A 25,538-nucleotide genomic window follows, 5' to 3' on the forward strand; every position below is an offset into this window, starting at 1 on the left:
GTTAACTCAGCTGTGTTTTGCCAGAGAAACCTGATTTGTCATGTACTCTATATTCTTCACCAGTTTTTAGATGTGTACATGTACATGGCAAATATTTCAGAGGGAGAGTATTGCAAATGCTGCGGTGGGTAGAAAGGAAAGACCATTTGTCTCTGCTTTGATTCAGACTAAAACTGAAATAAGTAGATAACAGTTGGTTTTCTTTCACAACTGAAGTGGACTATTTATAAACTTCTGTAACTGTCCTCTCCTACAACTGAGGGTCTTCTTTCATTGCACAGTCAATGTGCTCCAAGAAAAACAACTCCTCAGGCTACATCATCATATATCAAATATACCAGCTTTTTCTTTAAAAAAAAAAAGAAAAGACACTTAGCCGGGATATGTAAATGTGTTCTCTGACTTGCTTGTCTACTTCACATGCACATATATATACTGACTGCGGCTGAAGTAGATCTTCTCATTTCAATGCTTTGTAATTGCAATGTGCTGTCCTACTATTATGTAGCTTGTAAGACTATTATAAGGTATTGTTTTCTGTCAGAGTTCATTGCTATTTTTTTTTCCACGTCACATGTATGAAAGTGGGAAGAACATCTGGTGTTATTGTGAAAATAGAGAAACCATAGCTGCCCACACTAACTTAGATAATTAGTGGTGAAACTATGTGATCCCATGGTCACAATAGTTTTAATTCTGTGTAAAAAGTTCTTGGGAATAGAGTACAATGTATCCATCAGTCTGTGAGTCATTCCCAGGCTGTGCCTCGTGTCAGAACTCCCCTTGTTTCCAATGTGAAAACACAATAGAGGTCGTTCTTGCACTCTGACCTCGGAACAGTTGACTGTCTGTTTAACTAAATACTAGAGTAACATTGTTGATGGGATGATGGAAACCCTCTTGATGTCAGTGTTGGATTCATTGTGACATGTTTATAGAACAGTCAAGGATTACACCTGCTGTCACTGTGAAGGACTGTACTTCAGCTTGTACTGTGCAATAGCACAAGCTGAACATTTTTTCCCATGACATTAACATTTACAAACTGTAGTTATCTGATAAACAAAGGTATGCTTTACCTTATCTCCTTCTTTTAATTAATATACAATGCTATGACCCCCCCCGGTCCAAAGTGTAGATCTCGTTTTGTTTCTGTGTGTGATCTTCCTACTGTACAAACACGTACAGACTTCCAGGACACTGTTTTCCATCTTTAGGCCGTTTCCCTTTGGTCATGGTGTGCTAGTGGAGACAAAGACGTCAAGCCCTCCTGTTTCTGGGAAGAATAAAGGTGTCTCTCTGAGGTTCAGTGACTCAGCCCATGTGTTTCTGCTTCCCCTGCTGCCCCTCAAGCAGAGTCAATAAACAGCAGTTATTGTGTTTGGGACAGCAGCAGGAGATGAGGAGGAGGCTGCTCAGTTGTAGGGGGAATACACCTCCCTGCTTCTGTGGAGGAACAAGTTTTCCTCTGTTTCTATTAGTCTGTGAGAAACTTAATGAAAAATAGGGCCTAGGATGTGTTTTATTTGTTTTTTTTGAGAAGAAAAAATAAAGAAAGTTGTTAAAAGTTGGAAAAATAGAAGGAGGGTATGCTTTAATCCAGTAGCTTTCATCATAGTTTAAGCATTTAAACGAAACTAAAACTTATTAGGATCAAGTCGGCCTACAATGATTATAAAAACTATATACAATTAAAGGTTTATAATTTGCTATGATAGTTCACTAGTCCTTCAATTGCACTCTAAAGTAATCTCTGCTGCCTCTTCTGTTCGGCATGTGTAGGTGAACAATGTGGACTTTGCTAACATCATCCGAGAGGAGGCTGTGCTGTTTTTGCTGGATCTCCCAAGAGGAGAAGAAGTTACTATTCTGGCTCAGAAGAAAAAGGATGGTGAGTAATGGCAGCGTAAACACACCAGGTATCAAAACCAGCTCATTAAAGGGTTCCTGTAATCTTCTCTGTTATCTTCTGCTTTTTCTTCAGTGTATCGGCGGATAGTGGAATCAGACGTGGGGGACTCCTTTTACATCCGGACACATTTTGAATATGAAAAAGAGTCACCATATGGCCTGAGCTTTAACAAGGGCGAGGTGTTCCGTGTAGTAGACACTCTCTACAACGGCAAACTAGGCTCCTGGCTCGCTATCCGCATTGGCAAGAACCATCAGGAAGTGGAAAGGGGCATCATCCCCAACAAGAATAGGTAAAAGAAGTTTCAGGTCACACCTTTATTACCTGTACAGCTTGTTCTGGCACTTAATGAATGGGAAAAGGTGGAGCCAGAGTATTAAAGCAATGGTTGATCTCTGAGTAGAAAGGAAAGATTTGAGTGCAGTTCATTTCCATTTACTCATTTGTTTAATCTACTCTGTATTTTACACATTTATCATGGTTTTTAAAGCTTATTATTGTTTTTCCGTAATTTTGTTTAAGAAAAATCTTCAGTTCTGTGTCATAGTCTTTTGGGTGCTAGAAGTGTTTTTAAAGTTGGGTATATTTAACACATCCCGTGTGTCGGGTAGATGGTTAATAAGGATCTCTTGTGTGAGGTTTTGACTGATGAGATGTAGTTTACTGTACATTATGATCTAGCCCACAGCACCATTTTGTCTATGCCTTCCTCAACAGCCTTTAACAGGCTCCAGCAGTGTTTATATAAATTCCTCACTGTCCTGCTGATAGAAAAGACAGAGCATGCATTTTTATCACATACATTAAGCCCTATGAAATATATCTCTGCTCCTCAGCCAAGTTAAACCTCTCTGTCTTGATATTCTTTTAAAGTATGAAACCATGAAATTACAGCCAGATATCAGTAATATTTAAAAATATTTAAAATAATAAAAAAGTTTAAAAACATAAATCAAAGGAAGGCCATTATTATTCAAAGCCACTAGGAATTAATTCTTCTCCCCTTCTCGCCTCCCTCACTTTACCTCTTATCCCTGTGTGTTGTTTTCCAGTCGCTGTTTATGTAAAAAAAAAAAAAAAGTATTGGCCTATCTTCAGTGATTTAATTACATACATTTTAGGAAATGGATACTGCAGAAGATTTATCAAAAAATTCATGGTTAGCAAATCTGTAATGGTGTAAAGTATGTCAGTATTTTATAGATAAGGCCGTAGTATACTGCAATGATATTGGAGCATCTCTTGAATGTGTTTATCACAATAACCTGTGGCATTATCTTGAGAAAATAACTGACATTTAAAGTAATGGCTTTGCTAATATCAAATACTAACTGTTATTTCCCAAGACATAAGCCTTTAGTTCACAGAAAAATATACTGACTTATAGAATAATTTAACTCTTCATAATGTGAATATTGAGCTATAAATTATATGGTGGAAGCCCTCAAGACAGCATTTCAGTGAACCTAAATATAGAATGGCTATTTTAAGCCATGTAAAATTTCTAATGCATCATCAGCATTTTTTCAGTTAGTGATGGCAAATACTCCATAATCAGTTTGACAACGATTGACAGTTCAGTACTGTTCAATGGTGTTACAGTTATAGTACCAATATATTACCATGGTTTTTTTTGGTCCAAACAGTAGTAACTTAATGCTGAATAAATTAATTTGCTAAAAGTGGCGGAGGTTGCAGTTGTGACTGAAGTCCTTATTCCCTCTCTTCTTTGTACAGAGCTGAACAGCTGTCCAGTGTGCAGTACACCCTCCCCAAAACACCAGGAGGCGACAGAGCGGACTTCTGGAGATTCAGAGGATTGCGAAGTTCCAAGAGGAATTTGCGGAAGAGCAGGGAGGACCTGTCAGCCCAGCCAGTTCAGACCAAGTTCCCTGCCTATGAAAGGGTGGTGCTGAGGGAAGGTGAGTGTGCAGAGTCATAGCAATCAACCGAAGACTCCCATATATCTTATTTTAATTATTAGAACAATGATTTACAAAGTGGAGGACAGATTTCAACTTTATAGCTAAAAGAAATACAAGGTTGTCCCTGATGCTTGTGTGGTTGAGCTAACTGACCACCGGTCATGGGTATTAAGTTATGCTGTGTACGTTTACAAAGGACATAATGTTATGTAAACTTAAGAACACAGCATAGATACTTACATGTTTATCAGTTATATAGACTTCACTCTGCTCCTCCTCTGATTATCTGTGCTTGATGGTTTCTCTGGCAGTGCAGTTAAATGAAACAGCACTTATGCATTTTACATATCAACAGTTACTGTGTACTGTGTACTCTTAGTACTGTCTGTTACATGATGCTATCCTTTGGTCATCTCCATGATGTGCTCTTGTTGCTGTGCAGCTGGGTTCCTAAGGCCTGTGGTTATCTTTGGGCCAATAGCAGACGTGGCCAGAGAGAAACTGGCCAGAGAGGAGCCGGAAGTTTTTGAACTAGCAAGTAAGTAATACAGTACCCGTCCTCCTCTGGTCTAACCTTCATCTTTTGTGTAGTGTCCTACGCATCTTGGATGATAGGTGACCAGACTCTTAATTAATGCATCATACATCGCTAAAGCTGACGGCTGCTTAACTTATCAGATATTCACAATAGTGGTTAGTATCCAATAGATGCTGAAATCACTGTTGGGTCAGTGCCTCTCTTGTTTCCAGTGATAATAGATATTCATTAAGCATCACTACTGCCTGTGACTTTCTTTTCTACTTTTTAACTGTGCTATTCTGCTGTAAGGATTGACACAACAATGCATTGACAAACAGTATTTTATTGTATTTATCAAAAGTCTATAAAAAAAACAAAGCTACTTAAATTTGGTAGTTAGCTGTAAATTTATATGACTGATAGTTCTATAAATACAACAACCCCTGCTGTTTCCATGTAGTTGGTATTTTTTTCCTTAAATCTTCAACCTTTTTCTATAGAAATAGACGGCTGCTGGTCAAATGCTATAAAATGTAACTCTTTAAAATCCAGCAAATATCATTATCATCATCATTATCTACCAGATTCTAACCAAGCTCAAAAATATTTTTCCACTGAGTTTCTTTTTAAAGAGAGACGCCATTCTGCTTTACTCCAATTTACTCCAATCAGGCTCTGTCTGTGTTTTCCTCTGTTTATTTATAGGGTTCTCTTCCCTTTTCACTGTTTATCTTTTACTCTTCCACACTCCAAGCAGAGCTGCATACTCCTTCCTCATCTGCCTCCTCTCACCTGATGATATTGCAAACGTCTTTAATGTGTGGTTGTTTTATTTCAACAATCAGTTTTGAATTTCAATTACTTTAACAGCACAAACACACATGCCAGCGCAACCACACATATTCAGTACACACCCACATAAACAGTGATTCCATTCCTTGATGTTTATTTGCGCAACTACAGTGATGTTTGTGTAACTGTATTTTCTTTTCAGAAACACAGCAACAACAAGGAGGGGAAAGTATGTCACTTAGTGCATCAACTTTTGTTTGTTTGATTTGATTCAGTGAATGGCAGATAATCTATAAAGTAGTGTCTGGTGGCTAGTTGCCTATTTAGTAGATGTTTAAAAGATATCCATTGTCTGGTTACAGGGGAATAACACTTGATTCAAGAATTTCTATTTGTCATCACAATCGGCAGTAACAGTCCTATCAGTATATTTCAACTATGACAGCCAGTGTTACAGCAGCTGAACACAGACCTGAGACTAAAGAAACATAGTATCACACTGACACACAGGTTGTGCTTTACACAAGGAAAAAGAGACTTTTTTTTTTTGTAGGAAGAAAGTCTACTCCTGAAATTACAGTTAACTTTAAATCATTTTCAATAATGATATATCAACTAATGATTGAACGAAATCTGTTTACACTTAGCGCATGTAAAACCCTTTGGGATGTTGTCAACATTGATAAATAGACACTTTGCTCTGCTGCATGATTTGGATTTAATAGAATTGCTACTCTACGCACATTGGGACAGTGTGTCAGTGTGATGTCTTCTCCTGTCCCTAGTTATAGAAGAGATAAGTAAAGGTTGATAAATGTTAACTATACTTTACTTCACACGAAAATTATTTTATAATTAAACTCAGTGGTATTCCCCTCTTTAATGTAGGTTGCATCATATAGAATGACAACAGGAAAGCAGCATGTTGAGCTGTGCAGATTAATATGCAGTGGAAACTGAGATGTGTGTAGTGGTCTTTTAAATGTTTTACAAACCCTATTTACAATTAAATGGAAAAGCCAAAGTATAGAAACTGTATAATGGCATTTACTAAATAGACTGGGAATATTGACTTTATTTGAACATTTCTATGGATTTTTCAACCTTCTTTTTCCCCCTAATTTGCCCATAAAATACATCACAGAAACACATGATAGCACATCAAAATGGCCATTAATTCCAGTTAACTGGAGGCTCTCATCAATGGTTAAAGCAGACCCTTTTTTGAGGCTTTATGTAATACAATTTGCTGTATGAGCGTTTTAGAGTTGTCAAACTCATCCATATATTTCTCACCATCAAAATGCACCATGATAGATTCATTATATTTTTGAAAATACCCAGAAGACCTTACACATTGTTATCATGAACTAAGATGAAATAGTTAACATGTCTCGAAAAAATAAAAAGCATTTATCATATTTGTAGGGTGTTCATATGTTAAAAAATCTCTGCGTATAACCCTGCATGTAGAGCAGAATTGGGTTCAAGTAAGTGCAGGACCAAAAATTAATTGGTATAAAATGTGATCATAATTCATCAATCGATGCTTCAAAGTTCAGACCGCAGTTCAAAGTGGACTTGCACTACTACTACAACTAAATGTGATGCTATTCACAACTTAAGTCAGATTTTGTGCAAAGCTGTCAGTGTTTGTCTGTCCATCCCAGTTTTCATAATGCAGTAATGGAAGTATAAAGCCCATGATTGTCAAAGTCTGACAGATCAATGTCCCAATCACTGTCAAAAATGATCTTTTAAAATTCTGAAAAACGAGGACAGTACTGAATCACAACATTTACTGTTGAACATTGCTGCATATGCTTGAACCTCTGCATGCATGGCTGTATTTATCTGTTCTTTATGAAACATCTTAATGTTTTGGATAGCCACAACCAGTGTTTGCCATCATAGATCCTGTTAGAATATTACAAATTAAGCCTGGCCCCAGTTGGAGTCATTACTATACTGAACATCCTGATGAGATGACTGGCCTCATTTGAACCTTGTGTTTCTAGGCAGGAAACCATTGCTTATCTTTGTTTAAATCAAAACCCCCTCTACACATCCTTGCTTAAATCCCTGAGGCTTCAATGACACTGTATTCTCATTAAACCAAAATTACCCTTCTGCTCTTGTATGTGCATATTTCATGTCGGTGTTTTTCACATAACACATTTTCTGCACCATAATTTATACTGTTACATGCAGTTGCACGCACACATTGATTATACACTGAATTTCATTTCCCTAAATCTACCCAAACTACCTAATGACTATTGCATGGATTGGCTGCTGTTCTCATTTTGACTTTACTATCTAGCTGTTTTCATGAACGCACACTTGTCTTCTCCTGTACGGAGATTATTATTCTGTATTTAACAGCTCTGTTTATGGGAGTCGACAACTGCACGCTACTAGGATGTCTAATTGGTGCACAGCGTGTGCTTATTGTTGTTTGTGTCTCGTGCTGATGTGAGGTCGTAACTCTGTCCATTTGTCTTCCATAGAGAGTGAACCCAGGGATGCAGGAACGGACCAGAAAAGCTCCGGCATCATTCGCCTGCACACCATTAAACAGATCATTGACAGAGTGAGTGAATCTATATGTACACACACATTGATATAAAATCACACAAAATGCAAAAAATAGCGATGTAAACATATTCTGTCAGATTTGTTATGTAAAGGAAAACATGGCAATGATACACAATAATGTGTACAACTCACTGCTGCCCTCTGGTGTACCTCATTCTTTAACACTATTAGGTGCTTGAAGCGCAGCAAAGTGGTGTATTTTACTGTGGCCTGTTCACTTGAGAAGCTAATCCAGATTGGTAAAATAACCTCAAGTGTTCAAGATCTGCTGCACACAATAAGTGAAAAAACCATTAGTGCCAGATTGTGCTGTTTTTTATAGTCATTAGATTAGAATAAATGCTCAATATATGGACAATAAACACATTTATGTTTTATGTTTATGTCTTATTTGTTTTCTGTGTATGAAGGACAAGCATGCAGTGCTGGACATCACCCCTAATGCAGTGGACCGTCTCAACTACGCTCAGTGGTATCCAATTGTGGTGTTTCTCAACCCAGACACCAAGCAGGGTGTCAAGAACATGAGGACCCGCCTCTGCCCTGAGTCCAGGAAGAGCGCCAGGAAGCTCTATGATCGAGCCCTCAAATTAAGAAAGAACAACCACCATCTCTTCACTAGTGAGTCCAGTGCAAGGGAGAGAGGGAGGAATAGATATGTGATCTACAGGGAGGGAGAAGGGGATGGTTTGAGTGTCAGAGATTTCACAGGGACACATGTCACAGGCAGTTGACAATTGAGTGCTGCAGTGTCGAGGCTGTGGCTACACTGCACCTGTTGTGCCTGGCCCTGTTCTGTCAAACTCTGTTTAAAGGCTTGTTCAGCACTGACCGTCACACAAGAGCACCCCCAGGTCCCTTTCTCAGCAAGCACTTTTCCTATCGGGGGATGAGGTGTGACCATGCTTTAGGAGCATCTGTTGCTGATAAAGATATTTGAGAGGTCCTAGAAAGTATTCCTCACAGTTTACATTCAGTCACACACTGGGTTAAGATGAACTTTTAATCATGATGTTCTGAAAATGTTGTAAATGCTATGATAATTGTTAGTACTCATTTGATTGGAGAGATGTTTTTTTTTTTTCTCTCTCTCTTTTGCTCCTCCTTCTTTGTGAATCCAGCAACCATTAACTTGAACAGCATGAATGATGGTTGGTTTGGAGCACTGAAAGAGATAATCCAGCAGCAGCAGAACCAGCTGGTGTGGGTTTCAGAGGGCAAGGTGAGACTAACACACACACAAACACAAACAAAAATATAGATAGCTAGATAAATAGACAGTCAGATAGATGGGGTACTTTATTAATCCCAAAGGGAAACTGATAACTGGAATTTAACTGAACTAACTTTTCTTACTCCCTCTCTCACTTAATTCTCTCTCTCCCAGGCTGATGGGGCAGCTGAGGACGACCTGGACATCCATGACGACCGTCTGTCCTACTTGTCGGCACCAGGTAGTGAGTATTCCATGTACAGCACCGACAGCCGCCACACCTCCGACTACGAGGACACAGACACAGAGGGCGGAGCCTACACCGACCAGGAGCTGGACGAAACACTGAATGACGATGTGGGCCCACCCACGGAGCCTGCCATCACCCGCTCCTCTGAGCCTGTTCGTGAGGACCCGCCTGTCATCCAGGAGCCCCCTGGCTACGCTGGCTACACAGTGCAGCCGGACCCCCTGAACCGCATCGACCCGGCTGGGTTCAAGGCACCAGTGCCGCAGCAGGTAGCGTTTCTGAGAGCTGTACGTCTCCCCTGTTGTCTGGAGGACGTGGTGTGCGTTAGAAGGGTTTTCTGGAGGCGCTATTGAAGGCACCTTTTTTATTTTTACAGTTATTCTGTCTATCTACAAAACAATATCAGTGGGAAAGTGAAAACTTTTGTGGTCAGGTATTTATTGCAATATATAAATATAAAATTATACATATATATATATATATTCGATATATATAATATTTATTTAATCTATTTGCCTCTATATGTTTGTCGATTGATGTTTGTGAGCGTGTGTTTTTTATTTTTGAAAAGGAGAAGAACTTGATAAGTTCTACTGTTACTCTTGTACTCTGTATTAACACAAGCTGTCTTATCAGTGTGACTGTCGCTGATGTCACCGGGAAAAGAAACTTATATTTGTCCAAGTGTCTGTATCAGTACTCACCTATGTGCACTTCCTCCGTTTGTTTTACCTGTGATTGGGACTGTAACGATATGACACCAGAAAGTATTATGTGCATGTTGGCAATACTCGTGTTAATCCAGTGTAACTGTGAAATGTATTAATCAATACCCGATTGGCCGTGTGATACCCAAATCTAAACATTTGTCGTCTCATGATGTGTTAATGAACTTAAAAAGGGAAAAAATTACTGTATTGTAACCGTAGAATTAAAATCACAGCAGTATTCTCTAACAATGAAAACTTGTCCTGCTGCTAATTCCTAACTCTCACATGCCATTGGTTGATCTACAGCTACTGTTAAATGTCGAGGCAGGTTATTGGCTGTTTGTAGGAGCAGACCGATGTAGAGCGGCTATGAAGGTAGTAGCACTTGTTAGCACTGCACCGTAGTGTGTCAGCGCGTGTTATTAAACATTTCTGAACCACTTCACAGAAAGCAGAGGCCGCTGCCGTCCCTAGCATCCCCCAGCAGCCTGAGCCCCTGGCTGAGACAATGCCCCCTGCTGTCGACGTTACTGTAAAAACTGTAGGGGGTCTGAGCCCTGACGAGGCTCCTGCAGCTCCCCACAGCCAGCCAAGCCCCATCCCAGAGGCTGGCTCACTTAGGAGGCCCTCCCCCCAGCTAGCCCCTCAGAGCGTCACACCAGAACCTCTACAGTCTGGACTGGCCAGTTCCGAACCAAAGGTATCCATCTGACCGTCTCTGGATGCTCCGTGACCCGGCCCAGCTCAGCTCAGCTCGGTCTGACCTGGCTGACCGCCTGTGCTGCTGCTGCTGCTGCTTCCTGTCTACCTACCTACCTCCTGCTGCCACGCTTCTCTCTCTCTCTCTCCTTCCGCCCTGCATGTGTGCTGACCACAGTGCTGCCCAGAAGAGACAGAGATGTGTGTGTGTGTGTGTGTGTGTGTGTGTGTGTGTGTGTATGTGTGGGGAGGGGTCATATTGTGCGTGCGGGGGTGTGTATGTGTGTGCACGTGCCAGAGTGTGAGCAAACACTGGTAAACAACAGTGGGCTTGGAGGTGATGGCTGTGCTATTATGCCTACATGTAGAAGAGCAGTGGAAATCCTGCAGCTCTCACTGTTGCTTATCCTCTCTGCATGGCTGCAACAAGTTTGCCTCATTCTCTGATAACCACTAGAAGTAGATCTGTTTGTGCTGTATTTATCAGTCAGATTGAATGGATTGTTTCCTTGTAAAAGTAGCCAATAATTTTCCAACCATTTTATCTATATTTTGAAAAACAGCTATTCCAAAGTAACAAAGACCATCTAAAGAGAAACTTTCTTTAGATTTGGATGGATAATTAATGGTTACTTCTTAAATATGAGTATTTAAATATGTTTTTATACAATGGGTTTGTGCTTGTAATTTTAAATATTATTGTGGATGTTTAAGTTGCCTTTATAATTGCATCAAGACAGTGGGTGACATTTCCGCTTGTGAATGCTGCGGTGTACACATAATGTGTGATGAAACCACAAATTATTAGTCAAATTATTGATCAACCCTCTAAAATTAGTTTACATTACATTTCTATAGTCGATTTTCATATTTTGTCAGATGGGACAAAGGAGTTAAGAAAAATGGAACCCATTGTTTTGTTGTATCTTTTAAACCACTTTGTTGTTCTTTTTTTATTTAATTTCAGTGTTTAATTTGAGGTTGCAGAACATTGTGATATTTTAAGCTGCAATGAGTGTTTGGCTGTGCTGCAGTTTCTGTTTAATCTAATATACTATCTGACCAGTAACCCCTCCCTCTCAGTTTCTCTATTTCAGGTCTTTCCCTTCTCGTTTTCCTCTTCTCAAATTAATTTCTCAGACTTGTTTTAATATTCTCCTTTTCGCATCCTTTAACTGACTTTTTGTATGTCCAGTTTATATCACATATTTTATATCAATGCAGTATGTTAGTGGATCCTGTGCAGTTGTTAACCTTATTCTTTGTTGTCTATTTGTTCGGTAGATGTTTCAAAAGGATCCATACAACACAGACAACACAGGGCGTATCGGTGGTCACAGCATGAAGCCTGTGACTTACAACCCTCAGCAGGGATATCACCCTGACCAGCAGCCATACAGAGATTACGACCACCCACCCAGTCGGTATGATGTCAGCAGCAGTGGAGTCAGCAGTGGAGGTGGTTACCCAGAACCAAAGTACCGTAACTATGACTCTAACCCACCCTATGAGAACAGTGTGCCTCACTACGACCAGCAACAGTGGAACCCCTACAACCAGCCGCTCTCTACTGCCAACTCCCAGGGCTACGATCCCCGTTTGCCGTACAGTGATGGCCCTGAATCCCAGTACACCCCTCCTCTCCGCTACGATGAGCCCCCACCTCAGCAGGGATTTGACGGGCGGCCTCGCTATGGTAAACCAACAGGTCCAGGGCCTGTCCGTTACGATGATCCTCCTCCTCCTGCCCCAGGGCCTGACCTGCACTATGACCAGGATTCTCACTTGAGTACGTACCCCACTGCTGCCCGCTCCCCAGACCCTGCTGCCCAGCGGCCTGCCTATAACCAGGGACCATCACTGCAACAAAAAGGCTACAAACCTCAGCAGTACGACCCCGTTCCTGTGAACTCTGAAACCAGCCCCACACCTCCTCCCAAAGCAGAGGCCCCCTCAACTTCCCCTGTGGAAGCTCCAAAAGCCGCACCCGCCAGAGACGAGCAACAGGAGGATGACCCCGCCATGCGGCCCCAGTCAGTCCTGACGAGGGTCAAGATGTTTGAGAACAAACGCTCTGTGTCTATGGACCGAGCCAGGGATGCAGGGGATTCATCTGGGACCAGGGTAAACTGTTTATCTTTGTAGATATTTATAGTTTAGTTATAGTTATAGTTCTTGTGAACTTGGCACATTAGAGGTGAACATTGATCATTTTTTATCTTACTGATAAGGTTTATTGCTTTTACTCCTACAGGCAGCAGATTTACCTTTGAAAGCAGGTGGAGTAATCCCTAAAGCAAATTCTCTGAGCAACTTGGATCAAGAGAAAACCTTTAGGTAAGCCCAGGCTTATGATGCTTGCACTGTTTTCACTCACCCTGATTTAAGTAATATGAGAATAAAAGTGTGTAATTAGTCACTTTAGTTTTCACATCATTGACCAATAAACTCAACCACCTTCATTTTGGCAGTTTGTCATTGTAAATTCTCCTCATGCTCTGCTCTCACCATCTCCGCCTTTCATTTTACCTACTTGACTTTCTTTTGTCGCACCAACCCAGAGCCCCAGAGCCGCAAAAGCCTCAGTCCAAGGTAGCTGATGATATTGTGCGCTCCAACCATTACGACCCTGATGAGGACGAGGACTACTACAGGAAACAGCTGTCTTACTTTGACCGACTCCAAGCTGGCCCCAACAAACCCCAGCCACAAGCACAAACAACCCACAACTACCCCAGGTAATGCTCACTCCCATCTACATTTCCAAACATCTCTGATTAAAATGTTGTCATGAAACGTCTTGGGCTTTTTCCTCTCAGATTAGATAGACGAAGGTTTCCTTTGCACTAACTTTAACACCCCTTATGGTTTTTTGGATTTATGTCTTGATCATATCTGCTTTGGATCTCAAATCGATGGTTTTGGTCTTGTGATACAGGACAGAGTCAGTGGAGAAACCAAGTCCAGTGGAGAAAAAATATGAACCTGTTCCCCAGGTGACACCATCTCTGCCACCAGCCACACTGCCCAAACCCTCACCTGAAGGTAAAACTTATTCAATTTTATTCAACATTTTAAAGGAAAAAAACATACACAGCAGGCAGTGTCTCCCAAGAGACTTGTACATAATTTCATACAAATGAAAACAAACTCAGAGATCCATACTACAGAACTCTTTGGCTGACTCTTGTGGCTCTTCTGCAGCCAAACCTCCTGCCCGAGAGGACACTGTCCAGACCAACTTCCTGCCTCACAAGAGTTTCCCTGAGAAGTCTCCAGTTAATGGCACAAGTGAGCAGCCTCCAAAAACAGTCACTAGCACCGGGGCTCCACCAGCATCCAGCTACAACCGCTACACGCCCAAGCCCTACACCACCTCTGCCAAGCCTTTTGCACGCATGTTCGACAGTCCCAAATTCAACCACAACCTTCTGCCCAATGACAAGCCTGACACTGCTCCAAAGGTAAGCAGATTGAGGCATCGTTTTAGTACAGTAAAGAGGTATATGATATATTTTATATAAAAAAAAATAAAAAAAAAAGGCTTTTTACTTTTTACACACATTATGAGAATAGATTTAAACAATGCCACAAATTCTGTTTTTTTCTGAAGTTGAACCAGAAATGTGTTTGAAAACATTTGGTTGCATTTTTAAAAAAAGTCAACTCCCGAAAAAGAAAACCAGCTATGTTGCGAGCAGATTGATGTTGTCACAGTACTGTAGATAACTCTTGACCCTTGTGTTTGGAGCAGGGCCGGAGCTCCAGCCCAGTGAAGCCTCAGGTACCTCCACAGCCCCAGAACGCAGACCATGACAGTGGTCTGGACACCTTCACGCGCACTATGGACCACCGTTCCAAATACCAGCACAACAACATCAACGCTGTTCCCAAGGCCATCCCTGTGAGGTAACAACCTCCGTCTGACTACTGACTAAATTGAAAGTGTTAGGAGTGTGAATATAAAAGTGTGACAGTAAAGTTATCTGTCTCCCAGCCCCACTGCCCTGGATGATGATGATGATGAAGATGAGGGCCACACTGTGGTTGCAACGGCCCGAGGTATCTTCAACTGTAACGGTGGCGTCCTGAGCTCCATTGAGACAGGTGTCAGCATAATAATCCCACAGGGTGCCATACCTGACGGGGTGGAGCAGGAGATCTACTTCAAGGTCTGCCGAGACAACAGCATCCTGCCACCACTCGACAAGGAGAAAGGTAACTTATCAGAGATGGAGGGATGAAGAAGTCTAAAGTAGTTAGTCTAAAGATCTAAAGTAGGATTGTGCCGACTGACGTTATAATGACTATACTGCTCCACTGCTGACTCCACTACTATATAGACTCATTCAAGAATTACTGATGTCGCTGTCGATTTTTAAGATTATAAGTATCTATAATCAATATTTTTGAACAAACAAACAATTTTATCAAATGATAATGGAAAATCAATGCGACAATGTGAAAAGGATTGTTCAGAGTGATGAACCTACATCGAATTATCACCTGAATCTTCAGCTACCCTCAGTTTTACTGAGCTTCAAGGTCTCAGCTCAATGTTTAGCTCTCCAGTCTGTAAATTTACTCTTTTGCCTCGCTCTCATCGCTCTCATAGTGTCATTTTCAGATATTTTCATCTCCAAAAACCCACTCCACACTATCTGCTCAGCACCTAACAGCAGACAGACACAATGAGTGAACAGCTGAGTAACAAAGTGAGGCACTTTGCAGCTTAAGAGCCAGATATTCCCCTCATGAGTTTGTAGAGACCAAAAACAGCTAAAAGAGAGTGAATGTTGGACGTATATTTGCCAGATGACCAGAAACACGGCTCAAAATGAATGAGAATGTTCCTCTGTAACTGCTTGATGTGTAAATACGCCACTGTTTGCTAACAAGTTCCTCATATCAACTTAAAAGGTGATGATATGTCAGTGTTGTGTTCAAGATGGGCACACAAGGGATCAAAACCTCATTTCTGACTAACAGATTCCCAGTGATACAAAACCACAAGCCGACGAGAACTGTTGAGACAAAGTGCATTCAAGATGTGCTTGTGTATATAATTGTTATCATCCTGAGTTTATAACCATGCTCTGTGTTTGTGTTTACAGGAGAGACTTTGCTCAGCCCTCTGGTGATGTGTGGACCTCATGGCCTCAAGTTTTTGAAGCCTGTGGAGCTACGCTTACCTCACTGTGCGTCAATGACCCCTGATGGTTGGTCTTTTGCTCTAAAATCCTCCGACTCCTCGTCGGGTATGCTGTGCTCTCTCTGTTCTTCCGGGGTCGTTTGGGCTGGCTGTGTGACAATTTGAGGGTTTATGGGTCACTGTTTAATGAGATTTTACCCCTAGTTTTGGTTCTCCTCTTACTCAGATATCACTTACTCTAAATTTTTTAAACAAAATAACAAAAAGATATAATGAATAATGAATTCTCACAATACCTGAGAGCCAATCTAGGGGGAAAATCTATGTTTTTCATATTTATGGCTTTGGGTTGAATCATTTTCATCATTTGTACTAGTTAACTCACCCACACAATCTCTCATTTACTGCATCACTGGTTTTCTTTATGTGGTATTTATTAATTTACATGCTGAAATTGCAGTATTTCTCTCTTGGTTTTCACCTCTGAGTCACCTTAACACGTTTTTCTTATTTCATTTAACATGCATGCACCAGATGCTTGGCTGTATAATCATTTAATTTCATCAGGTAGAATTATACTGCATGCTATTCTGCTAAAAGCGATTTTCTCACATAGCCACCCAAATCCTGACCTGAAGAACAGCTTTTACAGATCCTCTGGAAATTGGGACACTGTCATAACCAATAATGCCTGTCAAAAAAGTGAAAAGTTCCACAAAGGCATCTTGTTACCATGTTGAAATATAGCTATCTAAATTTAGCTTCCTTCATCCCAGCGTTTTTTCTTATTTCAAGGTACCTTTCAGGTGTATGAAAACAGGTTTCCTTGTTAATTGGTTTTTCAGACAACCTCAGTTTGTTTGCAAAAATGAGTCTGGTTGTTAAATTGGATCAGGGAAAGATGTATGCAAATATATATAAACCATTTACAGCTCTCATTGGCTACAGGACATAAGCATTCGAGCAAATGTCTTAGAAGAACTGTAACTCTTCCATCAGCAAATTGTAATTTAGACGACTACACATATAATTTTCCCACCTTTTTTGTCCAGTTTGGTCTGTTTTTGAGACTTGACATAATAGATGCAGTAGTAACTGCAAGGGTTAGGGTTAGGGTAAGTAAAGCACTGTGTGAAATCCATATTTATCTTAAGCATTGAAATTGATCAGCAGTGTGTTCAGGACAGAAATGAGATGAAGAGAGAATGATGCACAAATCATGTTAATGGAAATCAAAACCAAGACAAACTACTTTCAGTAGGGCATCATTTAATCAATAAGGTGACTGAGCAAACAAACTAACATTTGAGAAAGACCCTGGGCTCATATAGAAGTTGAACTTCTGCAAAGACAGAAAAAGAAGAACAGAGCAAATCTGAAGAAAGTAACTAGTTTCACCTTACCCCTTTCTTAATACTTCTCATGCCCCGTCTTCAAAAACAGTAGTAATTTTGGCAGTGGTCAGAATTAGCTGTTAATTAGCTGTTAATTAGCCTCATTTTAAGGATGAGAGTTGGAGGGCTGAATGACATGTCCACTCACTCCATTGTCCTGCTGAATTGTGGGAGGATTATCAGGCTGCGTCGTAATCCTCTTATTGTAAAGCAAGGCCACTCTCTGGCCTCCTCCTGTCTCTTTCTGTGGTTTTCTTTTCACTTGGATTCCCTGCTTCTCCTTTGTCCTCCTATACAACTCTCGCATCTTACTACTGCTTCTCTTCTGTGTTTATGTTATTCTGTGGATCATTGTTTTAACTTACAGCTCTGTAAAAAACTGACTTCTGGTTAATGTAGAACAGGGTTTGATTTGAAAACAGCATGAAACTAATTCAATCTTAAACATTCCTTGATATAAACCACAGTGCTTTAATATATCAAATTATACAGTATCTTATTTGTCTGAAAGTCATACTTTTAAAGGTACCCGTCGGAGTTTTTAACCACGAGTAATGGAGCATTTTGTAATGAATATGCAGACGATGCAGTGCACCTTGCCAACAGTTTCTCACTATTTCACTTATTATCTGGTGGTAGTAGTAACGTACCAACGAACCTATCACTGTACCAGCAGACATCACCATGGACGCAGTACTTTTACAACATCCTCATTAAAAGGGCCATTTACTGGAATTATTCTGGAGCTTTCAGACACTTCTGGTGGCCTTTACCAGCAGATGTAGAAAACTCACTGAACAAACTATCTGCTGATGAAGGTCACAAGATGTTACTTCCAGGAAGTGGACCTCGTGCTACAAATTTTTGGTCAAATAACCTTGAGGAAGGAATTGCATTTGACATGTTTGTAAGGTCTTGAGGATACACTAGAACCAAAATGATTAGCTGATTAATTGATTAGTTGATTGACAGATGATTCATCAGCAACTATTTTGATAGTTGATTCATTGTTTCAGTTATTTTTCAGGCAAAAACGAGGAATATGAATACGTCACCTTTGCCTCTGGGAAATTATAATAGGGATGTTTCCCTATTAGTATTACATTTTATAGACAAAACAACGAATCAAGAAGATAATTGTCAGATAAATTGATAATGACAAAAAAAGTGAGTTGCAGCTCAAGAATGAACAAAAGCTTTAGGATGAGAAGTACTGAATATAAACGTAAATGTTTATATTATGTGCTGCCCAAAACTTTAAGATGCTGGCTTGCAGGCAGAAATCAGAGAAAGTCCACATACTCAAAACTCAGATGCAATTTTTTTATTTGAAGTTCTAAAGATCATCGTTTGGGCAGACTATCTTCATTAGGATAGAGTTGTATCTATTCTGTTTATCATGTGTACCAAGACGGGTTGGACGTGGCTCTTTATTGGTGTCCTGGATACAGTCAGTCCCTAATATACGTAAGTTGACAGTTGTGAGAAAACAGTGGTAAAATCTGCAGTCATCCCTCCAAAATGGTTGTCCTTGATCGCACGTCCACTGAAGGCCGATGTAGAGCTTTGATAACCAAAGAGCAGCTTGTGGCAAAATTCAGATCAAATTCTCACAGTGTGACTGTTGTTACAACGCACACCTACAAACCAAACAATCAGAGTGGACATGAAATGACACAGAATACTGAGTAAAGTTCAGAGAAAAAAGACACACACACAATGGAGGTGACAAAAAAAACAAGTTTGTGTGGCAGAGAAGAAAACCTTGCAGAGCTGACACAGATGTGGCACAGATGGTTGACATGAGCTGATGATACGCCTGTGCCCCTGTGCTTTTTCTTTTTTATATTTACACTGTAGCGCTACGATCCACTGCGCATTCATCACACAATCTGACAGTCTGACAGAGTGAAAGGTTGAGACCAAGATTTGCTGCACAGTCTTAAGGCGCCTTTAAGGAAAGAATCCAAAGGATGACTGGCTGTCTGGCTGGCAAAGGTTGTTTTGGTTTTACCTAGAGTCGACATCAGCGCCAAGCTCAAGTATAGACCCAACTAGTTGTTTTGTGATTGGTCCAAACAGGAAACGAAAGATAGTCCGTTTAACATTTCTCTGCTACACAAGGCAGCAAACAGGTTTAGGCTCCCTCTTAGTTCAACACACTTGAGAACTTCACATGGGCTTTGGTGTTGGACTACGTTTATATAGTGCTTTATTACTAGCTCTTCACACACCACTGGCAGTGAGCTACCATGCAAATGGTGAAGGCAGTGTGACAAAACGTTGATCTCTAGAACTTCAAATTAAGGATTGCGTCTGTGTGTGTGGCTTTCTCCCTCTTCCTTTTGCTTAGCATACCTCAACAGAAGATGGTCTTCTGATTACTGTTACATTTATCTCCTCCATATCACCCAAACTCAACCGCAAGATTAACAGTGGAAAGATCGGCAGTCCATCTCAATGTGGAGGCTCTATTTATACTGTCACATGTACAGTCCGTCTGTCTAGTGTATCGATGGACCTCTGCCAAACTGGCTGTGCTTACTCTGATTGATTACTGGAACTTTCATCTTGGCACAGACCTGTATGTTTATAATTGCAATTACACTGAGACCTCACAGTCACTGAGGCCTAATTTGCAGTCAACAAGAGACTGGGGACGTTCAATAAAAAAAAAAGAAATTGCTTTTACTATTATATTTTGCTGCCGTGCTTGGACATAAGCCAAAAGCTCGCAATATCACTTAACATGGCTTGTAGACAATAGATATAATCGAGTTCTGCAGTCAATGCTGTTTTAAAAGTAGTTTATGACTTTGTTGTACAATAGATTTTGTGGTCAAGTGAGAAATGCTTATAAAATGCATCACAGCTTGAATTTTCCATCAAAAGCGGATGTTATTACTCACTGACCCCCTCCTCCATCTCCCGTCTCTCCTCAGGTGACCCAAAAAGCTGGCAGAACAAGTCTCTCCCCGGGGACCCCAACTACCTGGTGGGAGCCAACTGTGTTTCTGTGCTCATTGACCACTTTTAAGGATGGGCCAGCAGGTGTGATGTTACTGAATGTGGAACCATGGTGGATAAAATGAAGAGGATGGACACACGTACACAGGCACACACACACACACACACACTCACACATACAGATACATGCACTCCAAACATACTGACACACACCACATTATGGAGTATGAAGAAGATCCAGTCAGTGCTGTTTACTGCACCCATGGATGAAGGCGAGACACTGATGATCATTACAAGCTGTTCTTTAAACTCTTTTTCCCAATTTGAAGTTTTGATGTGAAATGAAACCATTGATGCATGCCCCATGCCACTGAGGATTGACATTATATATACTGTAAGGCAATGTTTAATGTAATTTCTACATGAATATAGATGGATGGATGGCTTTTGAGGCAGCGTACATGCTTCAAAAATATTTATGCTATATATGCATACAGTATATATAGTAGTATAGTGAAGATTTACTAAAATTTTACTCATGGATTCAGTCAACATCTTGTTATTTTTCAGTTCAGGTGACTGAAAGCAAATATGTATCTCCACCTATTTTTTCCACACTGAGGGAACTTTAATGAAGGTTTGAGACAGATGTGAGATAAAACCAGAGATGGTGACATTTGCAAGTATCTGTAGAAGGAGCAAAAGCTGGATATGAACCCAAGAAGCACACTTTTAGAGACGTTCTTCCTTCCTCACCCCTTCCTTTACTCTTCCTTTTCCTACAGTAATATCTTGTAGCTTACTTTCTTACGGATTACCACGTCTCTCCTTCCAGCCTGAGGGAGATCTATGCATGTTCTTTGCTCAGGTCCAGTAGCCTCCTCAGTTCCTTCCTCACATCTATTTCTATCGCTCTCTCTCTCTTTCTCTCTCTCTCTCTCTCGCTCTCTCTCTCTCGCTCTCTCTTTTTCCTCTTTCTTCTCTTTCTATCTTTTTCTGTCTGTGCACTCTCCTGCACTCTCACACAAATAAGCAGTGATGCCTTATCTGCAGATTATTCACTTTTCATTAAGAAAAAAAAATAAGTTATGATAAATTATGGTATAATGTCATTTGTTTTGCCATTTCATTTTTTGTGAACCCACTGTATAAATGAACTTGGGTTTAGCTCACAATAACAGTTGATAAAGGATAACAAAGGTATGCTCTTCTTTTATCTGCTATGCATTACTTAAATAAAAAATAAAAAAAACAACAAAAAACAAAAACAAGAAAACAGAAAAGAAGTGGCTGTAAATAAAGCTAGCATATTGCCTTGTTTCTTTTGTTTGTAAATGAACTTTTTGTATGTCTTTCTTTTTTGTATAAAACTTAGAGAAAACATGTTTTAAAAAGTGGAAGAAAGTGAACGTGGTTATCTTTGTATTCTGGATATACCCTCGAGCCTTGGAACTTATAACCTAACAATAATACATCACACCTTTTCTACCAATATATTCACACTATGTTACGGTCACAAAAAGCTCTTTTTATGGCTATTTAAGGATCAGGAAAGTACTTGGCCTAAAATACATTTAAAACATGTTCTTTTAAAAGGGTGTGCTCTCTCAAAGTGTTCCCCTCACTGATTTGTGATACTGGATGCTGTATTGTGTGCCCTTAAATGTATTTTTGTACTAATAGACAATATATTATGTATGGCACACCAGTACCATTTTATTTTTAGATATAACACGGCTTTAATTGGATATTAGCTCTTCACGTGTGGCTGACTTTTTTTCTCCTCTGCAACACAATTTTAAGTATACCACTGTATTAATAAATAAAGTCATTTTTAAAGTAAAGAGTGTGTGTCTTGAAGGAAGTTGTTTTTTTTAAAGCACAAAGTGAACTGTGATTTCATTGATCTTTTAGGTGCTGTGGTGATAAACATAAATTTTGTTGGGCTGCAATGAAAGATTCTTTTCATTATCAGTTAATCTCTAAATTGATTAATTGTTTAATCTATAAAATGTCACAAAATAGTGAAGATGCAGGATCAGGATTTGTCAGAACAATTTTCAAATTGCTTGTTTTGTCTGTGTAACAAAACAAAACCCAATGATAATCAGTTTTACTGTCCCACAACACGGAAAAAACATCTAATCCTCATTCATTGATGAGCTTGTGAAGCCAGTGAAGTCTGTCGTTTAACTGATCAGTTACATGGCTGTGTGATTTAGCTCCACTTGTGAGTGTGTCATTCCGTTAATGGCCAATCACAGCAGCATGGCTCAGGTTTCACAGCTAGGTGGCGCAGGTGAGCTCTGAATGAATCTGCCACACAAGGTCAGAAACATAAAAGTCCTTCAACTGTGATTTTAATGCCTCAGGATACGACGGGGAAACGATAACACTTGATAAGCGAGGAGCAAAAGAAGTAGCATTTTGGAGGTTTTAATTATTCTGTTTAGTTACAATAACTTAAACGTTTTGCTGTTACATAAGTAGCCTACTCAAAATGTGTGTTTTCATACTATAAAACTACAGTTACTGCCTTTTTGAGGGCAAAAAGTAGTGAAGTTGGAACATTTGCACAGTGAAAAGGAGCTATGCAGGATGTAAGCTGGTGATTTGTTCTCACTGTGACTCTTTTAATGGGTCACAAGCTGATGTAAAAACCAAAGCTGTCGGGGCATTTTCTAATTATGACTAATTATGTAATAATGTGCAGCCAGCCTCATTCCTTGGAGCACAATCCTCACTAGATGTGTTGCATTCACTGGCCTGCTACCTGCCTGGACCGTCAGCCACAGCCTGCACGATGAAGGGCACATCACACAGAGCCAGTGTTCAATGACAATGCAGTGCTGAGGCTGGAGCTGAGGTTAATCTACTGTCACGTTGTTTTATGAAAGGTAAAGTCACCTGAACTTCAAATTAAAACAGTTTTAATTTGTCTAATTTTCAAGAAATCCTGACGGCAAGGAGGAAATGCTGAAGAACACTCGGACTGTGGCGTTTTCATGCAACACAAAACATCCACATTGTGCACTTTTCCCCTTAAAAAAAAAAAAAAAAACCTCGTGTCTTGGTCGGCTATATGTTTAGGATGACCCTCACCAGGAGATCAGATATGTCTTTTCAAGCCTCCACCACATCCCCAGCAGTGGTGACAAATCACGCGCAGGTTTTTCGGATGTTGCCTGATAGTAGAGAGCCCACCTTCCCCCCTCCTCCTTCACAGTCGTAGTAAAACAGACTCCGTGTAGCTCGCCGCCATGTACACGCGCAGAGTGGCACATCTCCAATGCGCAGTGTGCATCTCCTGTCCTGGCTGTTAGATTTGCTGTCGTCTGTGAAAAACCGCGGCGTGTGCCTCACACAGGAGAAGCGCTGCGGATATTCAGACACACAAAAAAACCTGGTAAAATTCAGCAGAATTTCAACTATTAAGACGGTTTTTTTTTTTTTTCTCCTCTGCTCTATCTTGAAAGAGTAAGGGCTCGTCTCTGATTCACGCGTCTTATCCAGGCTGTATCTCTGGCTTTGAGTTGTTGGAGAGCCCGCAGAGGCGAGCATGACAGCATGACAATGGTGCAAGGCTGCTTGACAGCAGGATGATGCGTTTTTGCTTTTTGCCATTTTGCGTTTTGACTTTTGAGGAACGGGCTCTTTGCCGGAGGTGTCCCCGTGATAAACCTGCAGCGTTTTGCTTGGTCTATTTCACCTTGAAAATATTAATACTTTGTGTGTGTTATGGTAAACATCTGGTGCCTCGTCCAGTCCGCTCTTTTCTCACCTTTCTCCTCCCATCCGCCGCAGAGCTTCTCTAATTGGAGCGACTCCGAGCATCTTAATTGATGGAGATCATCCACATCGGACACTGAGCACGAGTTACAGCGTTTACCAGCGCACCAGCAGGCTGAAACACAACGATTCAGCTTCTTGTTGGATGTTATTGTCTCCTCTGCTGCTGCTGCTGCTGTTGTTTGTCGTTCACCCAGTTAGTCGTATCCTCCAGTGACAATGCCGGTGAACGCGCTGCCCCGTGGCGGCGGAGGCAGCAGCGGCATCGGCGGCATCGGCGGCCCGGGGTCCCTGAGCCCGGCGTCGCTGTCCCGCAGCCTGTCCCGACTAAGGGAGTACCGGACCCGGACGAGGATCATGCTGGCTCTGGGAGTCTCTCAGATGGTCCTGGGGAGTCTCATCCTGGCAGTCAGCTTCGCGGCTCTGGCTCTCACCACATCACCCAGAGTCCGACACTCGTGCCCTTTCTGGGCAGGTTTCTCTGTGAGTACAACGATTCCACTATGTTTGAATCAAACATGATCTAAGTTTTCATCTGCTGAAGGAAAAGAAACACGGTTCAGTCGCCTAATAATAAATGTGAGATATTAGATATTGAGACAACAGGATGATGCCAATATTATTAGTCTATTCATATTGTAATACAACAGATCCATAAAACAGGAATATTTGTTACTACATTCGTGTCATAAGCTGTTGACTGAAGCACAGGCAAAGACAATTTTTGTACATGATCAGTATTTAAGGAATATTATAACTTGATTTCCTTTTTTTAGTCTCAGCTTAACTAATTGATGTGAGGATGCTGAGCCTGATCAGTAATAGCACACACACACTCAGAGAGGGGGATGTTTTAATTTTGATACAGTGCTCCTTCCTGCCTGTACAGCATGGTGTGTTTAGAGTAAGCACATTGAGATGTTGTGTTTTTTTTACATGTGAAATTTTCATGGTGGTTTCTGTAAATATTTATGAATGCACACTTCCTTGATTTCCTGCCAGAGTCCCTGAGCAGCGTTGATCCATTAATTATAGAAGCAGTGGTGGGCCAGAGTGCAGGGGTGAGGGGAGGTCTGTGGCACAAGGGCCATCTGTGTGGTTGGTGTGTGTGTGTGTGTGTGTGTGTGTGTGTGTGTGTGTTTGTGGGTGTGTGTGTGTGTGTGTGTGTGTGTGTGTGTGTGTGTGGGTGAGTGGGAGTGTACCCATTCAGGGCGAATAGTAAATAACCAGAGCAAAGGTCAACACACACTCTTGATCAGTGCTTCGGGCTGATTTGACAAACTTCTGTGTGGAATGTGTTTCAGGCCCGTCAGCCCGTTGTGCCTCCTCTTACCTACTGTTATCTCTGTGCACCAAAACCTGATGCCTGATGCGTCTTTGTGCCCCGACACACAGACTCAACACTCTACATTTTGTTAAGTTTGGTAGTTATGTTATTAACTGTTTCATACACATACAGGTTCCCAACTGCAGTGATAAAACAAGTACATAACTTCTTACACATAGCATTACTCTGCAAACAAAGAACACACTTAAAACACAACTCCTTTTTTATTTATTGATAATCATCCATCCTGTAGACTTTCGGCAGAGATGTCGGCCATTTTACTGAAAAGC

General features: G+C 40.8%; 2 protein-coding genes across 12 annotated transcripts in view; both read left to right on the forward strand.

The window, feature by feature from the left end:
* Positions 1 to 21,976, forward strand: part of tjp1a (tight junction protein 1a) — a 97,341-nt gene extending 75,365 nt beyond the window's left edge. For 4 of the 10 annotated variants that reach the window (XM_023405962.2, XM_023405963.2, XM_023405971.2 and 1 more), the window contains 19 exons: positions 1,783 to 1,891; positions 1,985 to 2,204; positions 3,650 to 3,834; positions 4,280 to 4,375; positions 5,352 to 5,378; positions 7,660 to 7,742; positions 8,158 to 8,368; positions 8,869 to 8,969; positions 9,135 to 9,479; positions 10,369 to 10,620; positions 11,904 to 12,743; positions 12,874 to 12,956; positions 13,181 to 13,357; positions 13,558 to 13,664; positions 13,824 to 14,083; positions 14,374 to 14,528; positions 14,617 to 14,837; positions 15,734 to 15,877; positions 20,108 to 21,976. In XM_023405962.2, coding sequence (XP_023261730.1) covers positions 1,783 to 1,891; positions 1,985 to 2,204; positions 3,650 to 3,834; positions 4,280 to 4,375; positions 5,352 to 5,378; positions 7,660 to 7,742; positions 8,158 to 8,368; positions 8,869 to 8,969; positions 9,135 to 9,479; positions 10,369 to 10,620; positions 11,904 to 12,743; positions 12,874 to 12,956; positions 13,181 to 13,357; positions 13,558 to 13,664; positions 13,824 to 14,083; positions 14,374 to 14,528; positions 14,617 to 14,837; positions 15,734 to 15,877; positions 20,108 to 20,202 — 3,711 coding nt within the window. In that variant the 3' untranslated portion in view covers positions 20,203 to 21,976. The remainder of the gene's footprint in view (positions 1 to 1,782; positions 1,892 to 1,984; positions 2,205 to 3,649; positions 3,835 to 4,279; positions 4,376 to 5,351; positions 5,379 to 7,659; positions 7,743 to 8,157; positions 8,369 to 8,868; positions 8,970 to 9,134; positions 9,480 to 10,368; positions 10,621 to 11,903; positions 12,744 to 12,873; positions 12,957 to 13,180; positions 13,358 to 13,557; positions 13,665 to 13,823; positions 14,084 to 14,373; positions 14,529 to 14,616; positions 14,838 to 15,733; positions 15,878 to 20,107) is intronic. The other 6 variants (XM_023405964.2, XM_023405965.2, XM_023405966.2 and 3 more) reach the window with 5 other exon arrangements.
* Positions 21,977 to 23,428: 1,452 nt separating this feature from the next.
* Positions 23,429 to 25,538, forward strand: part of entrep2 (endosomal transmembrane epsin interactor 2) — an 84,821-nt gene continuing 82,711 nt past the window's right edge. For both annotated transcript variants that reach the window (XM_087173914.1, XM_023405974.2), the window contains exon 1: positions 23,429 to 24,404. In XM_087173914.1, the coding sequence (XP_087030040.1) occupies positions 24,141 to 24,404 (264 nt within the window). In that variant the 5' untranslated portion in view covers positions 23,429 to 24,140. The remainder of the gene's footprint in view (positions 24,405 to 25,538) is intronic.

This window comes from Seriola lalandi, unplaced genomic scaffold (assembly GCF_002814215.2).
Source record: "Seriola lalandi dorsalis isolate HSWRI2012SDOR001 ecotype SW California unplaced genomic scaffold, Sedor1 jcf7180002054291, whole genome shotgun sequence".
Classification (NCBI taxonomy): Eukaryota; Metazoa; Chordata; class Actinopteri; order Carangiformes; family Carangidae; genus Seriola; species Seriola lalandi.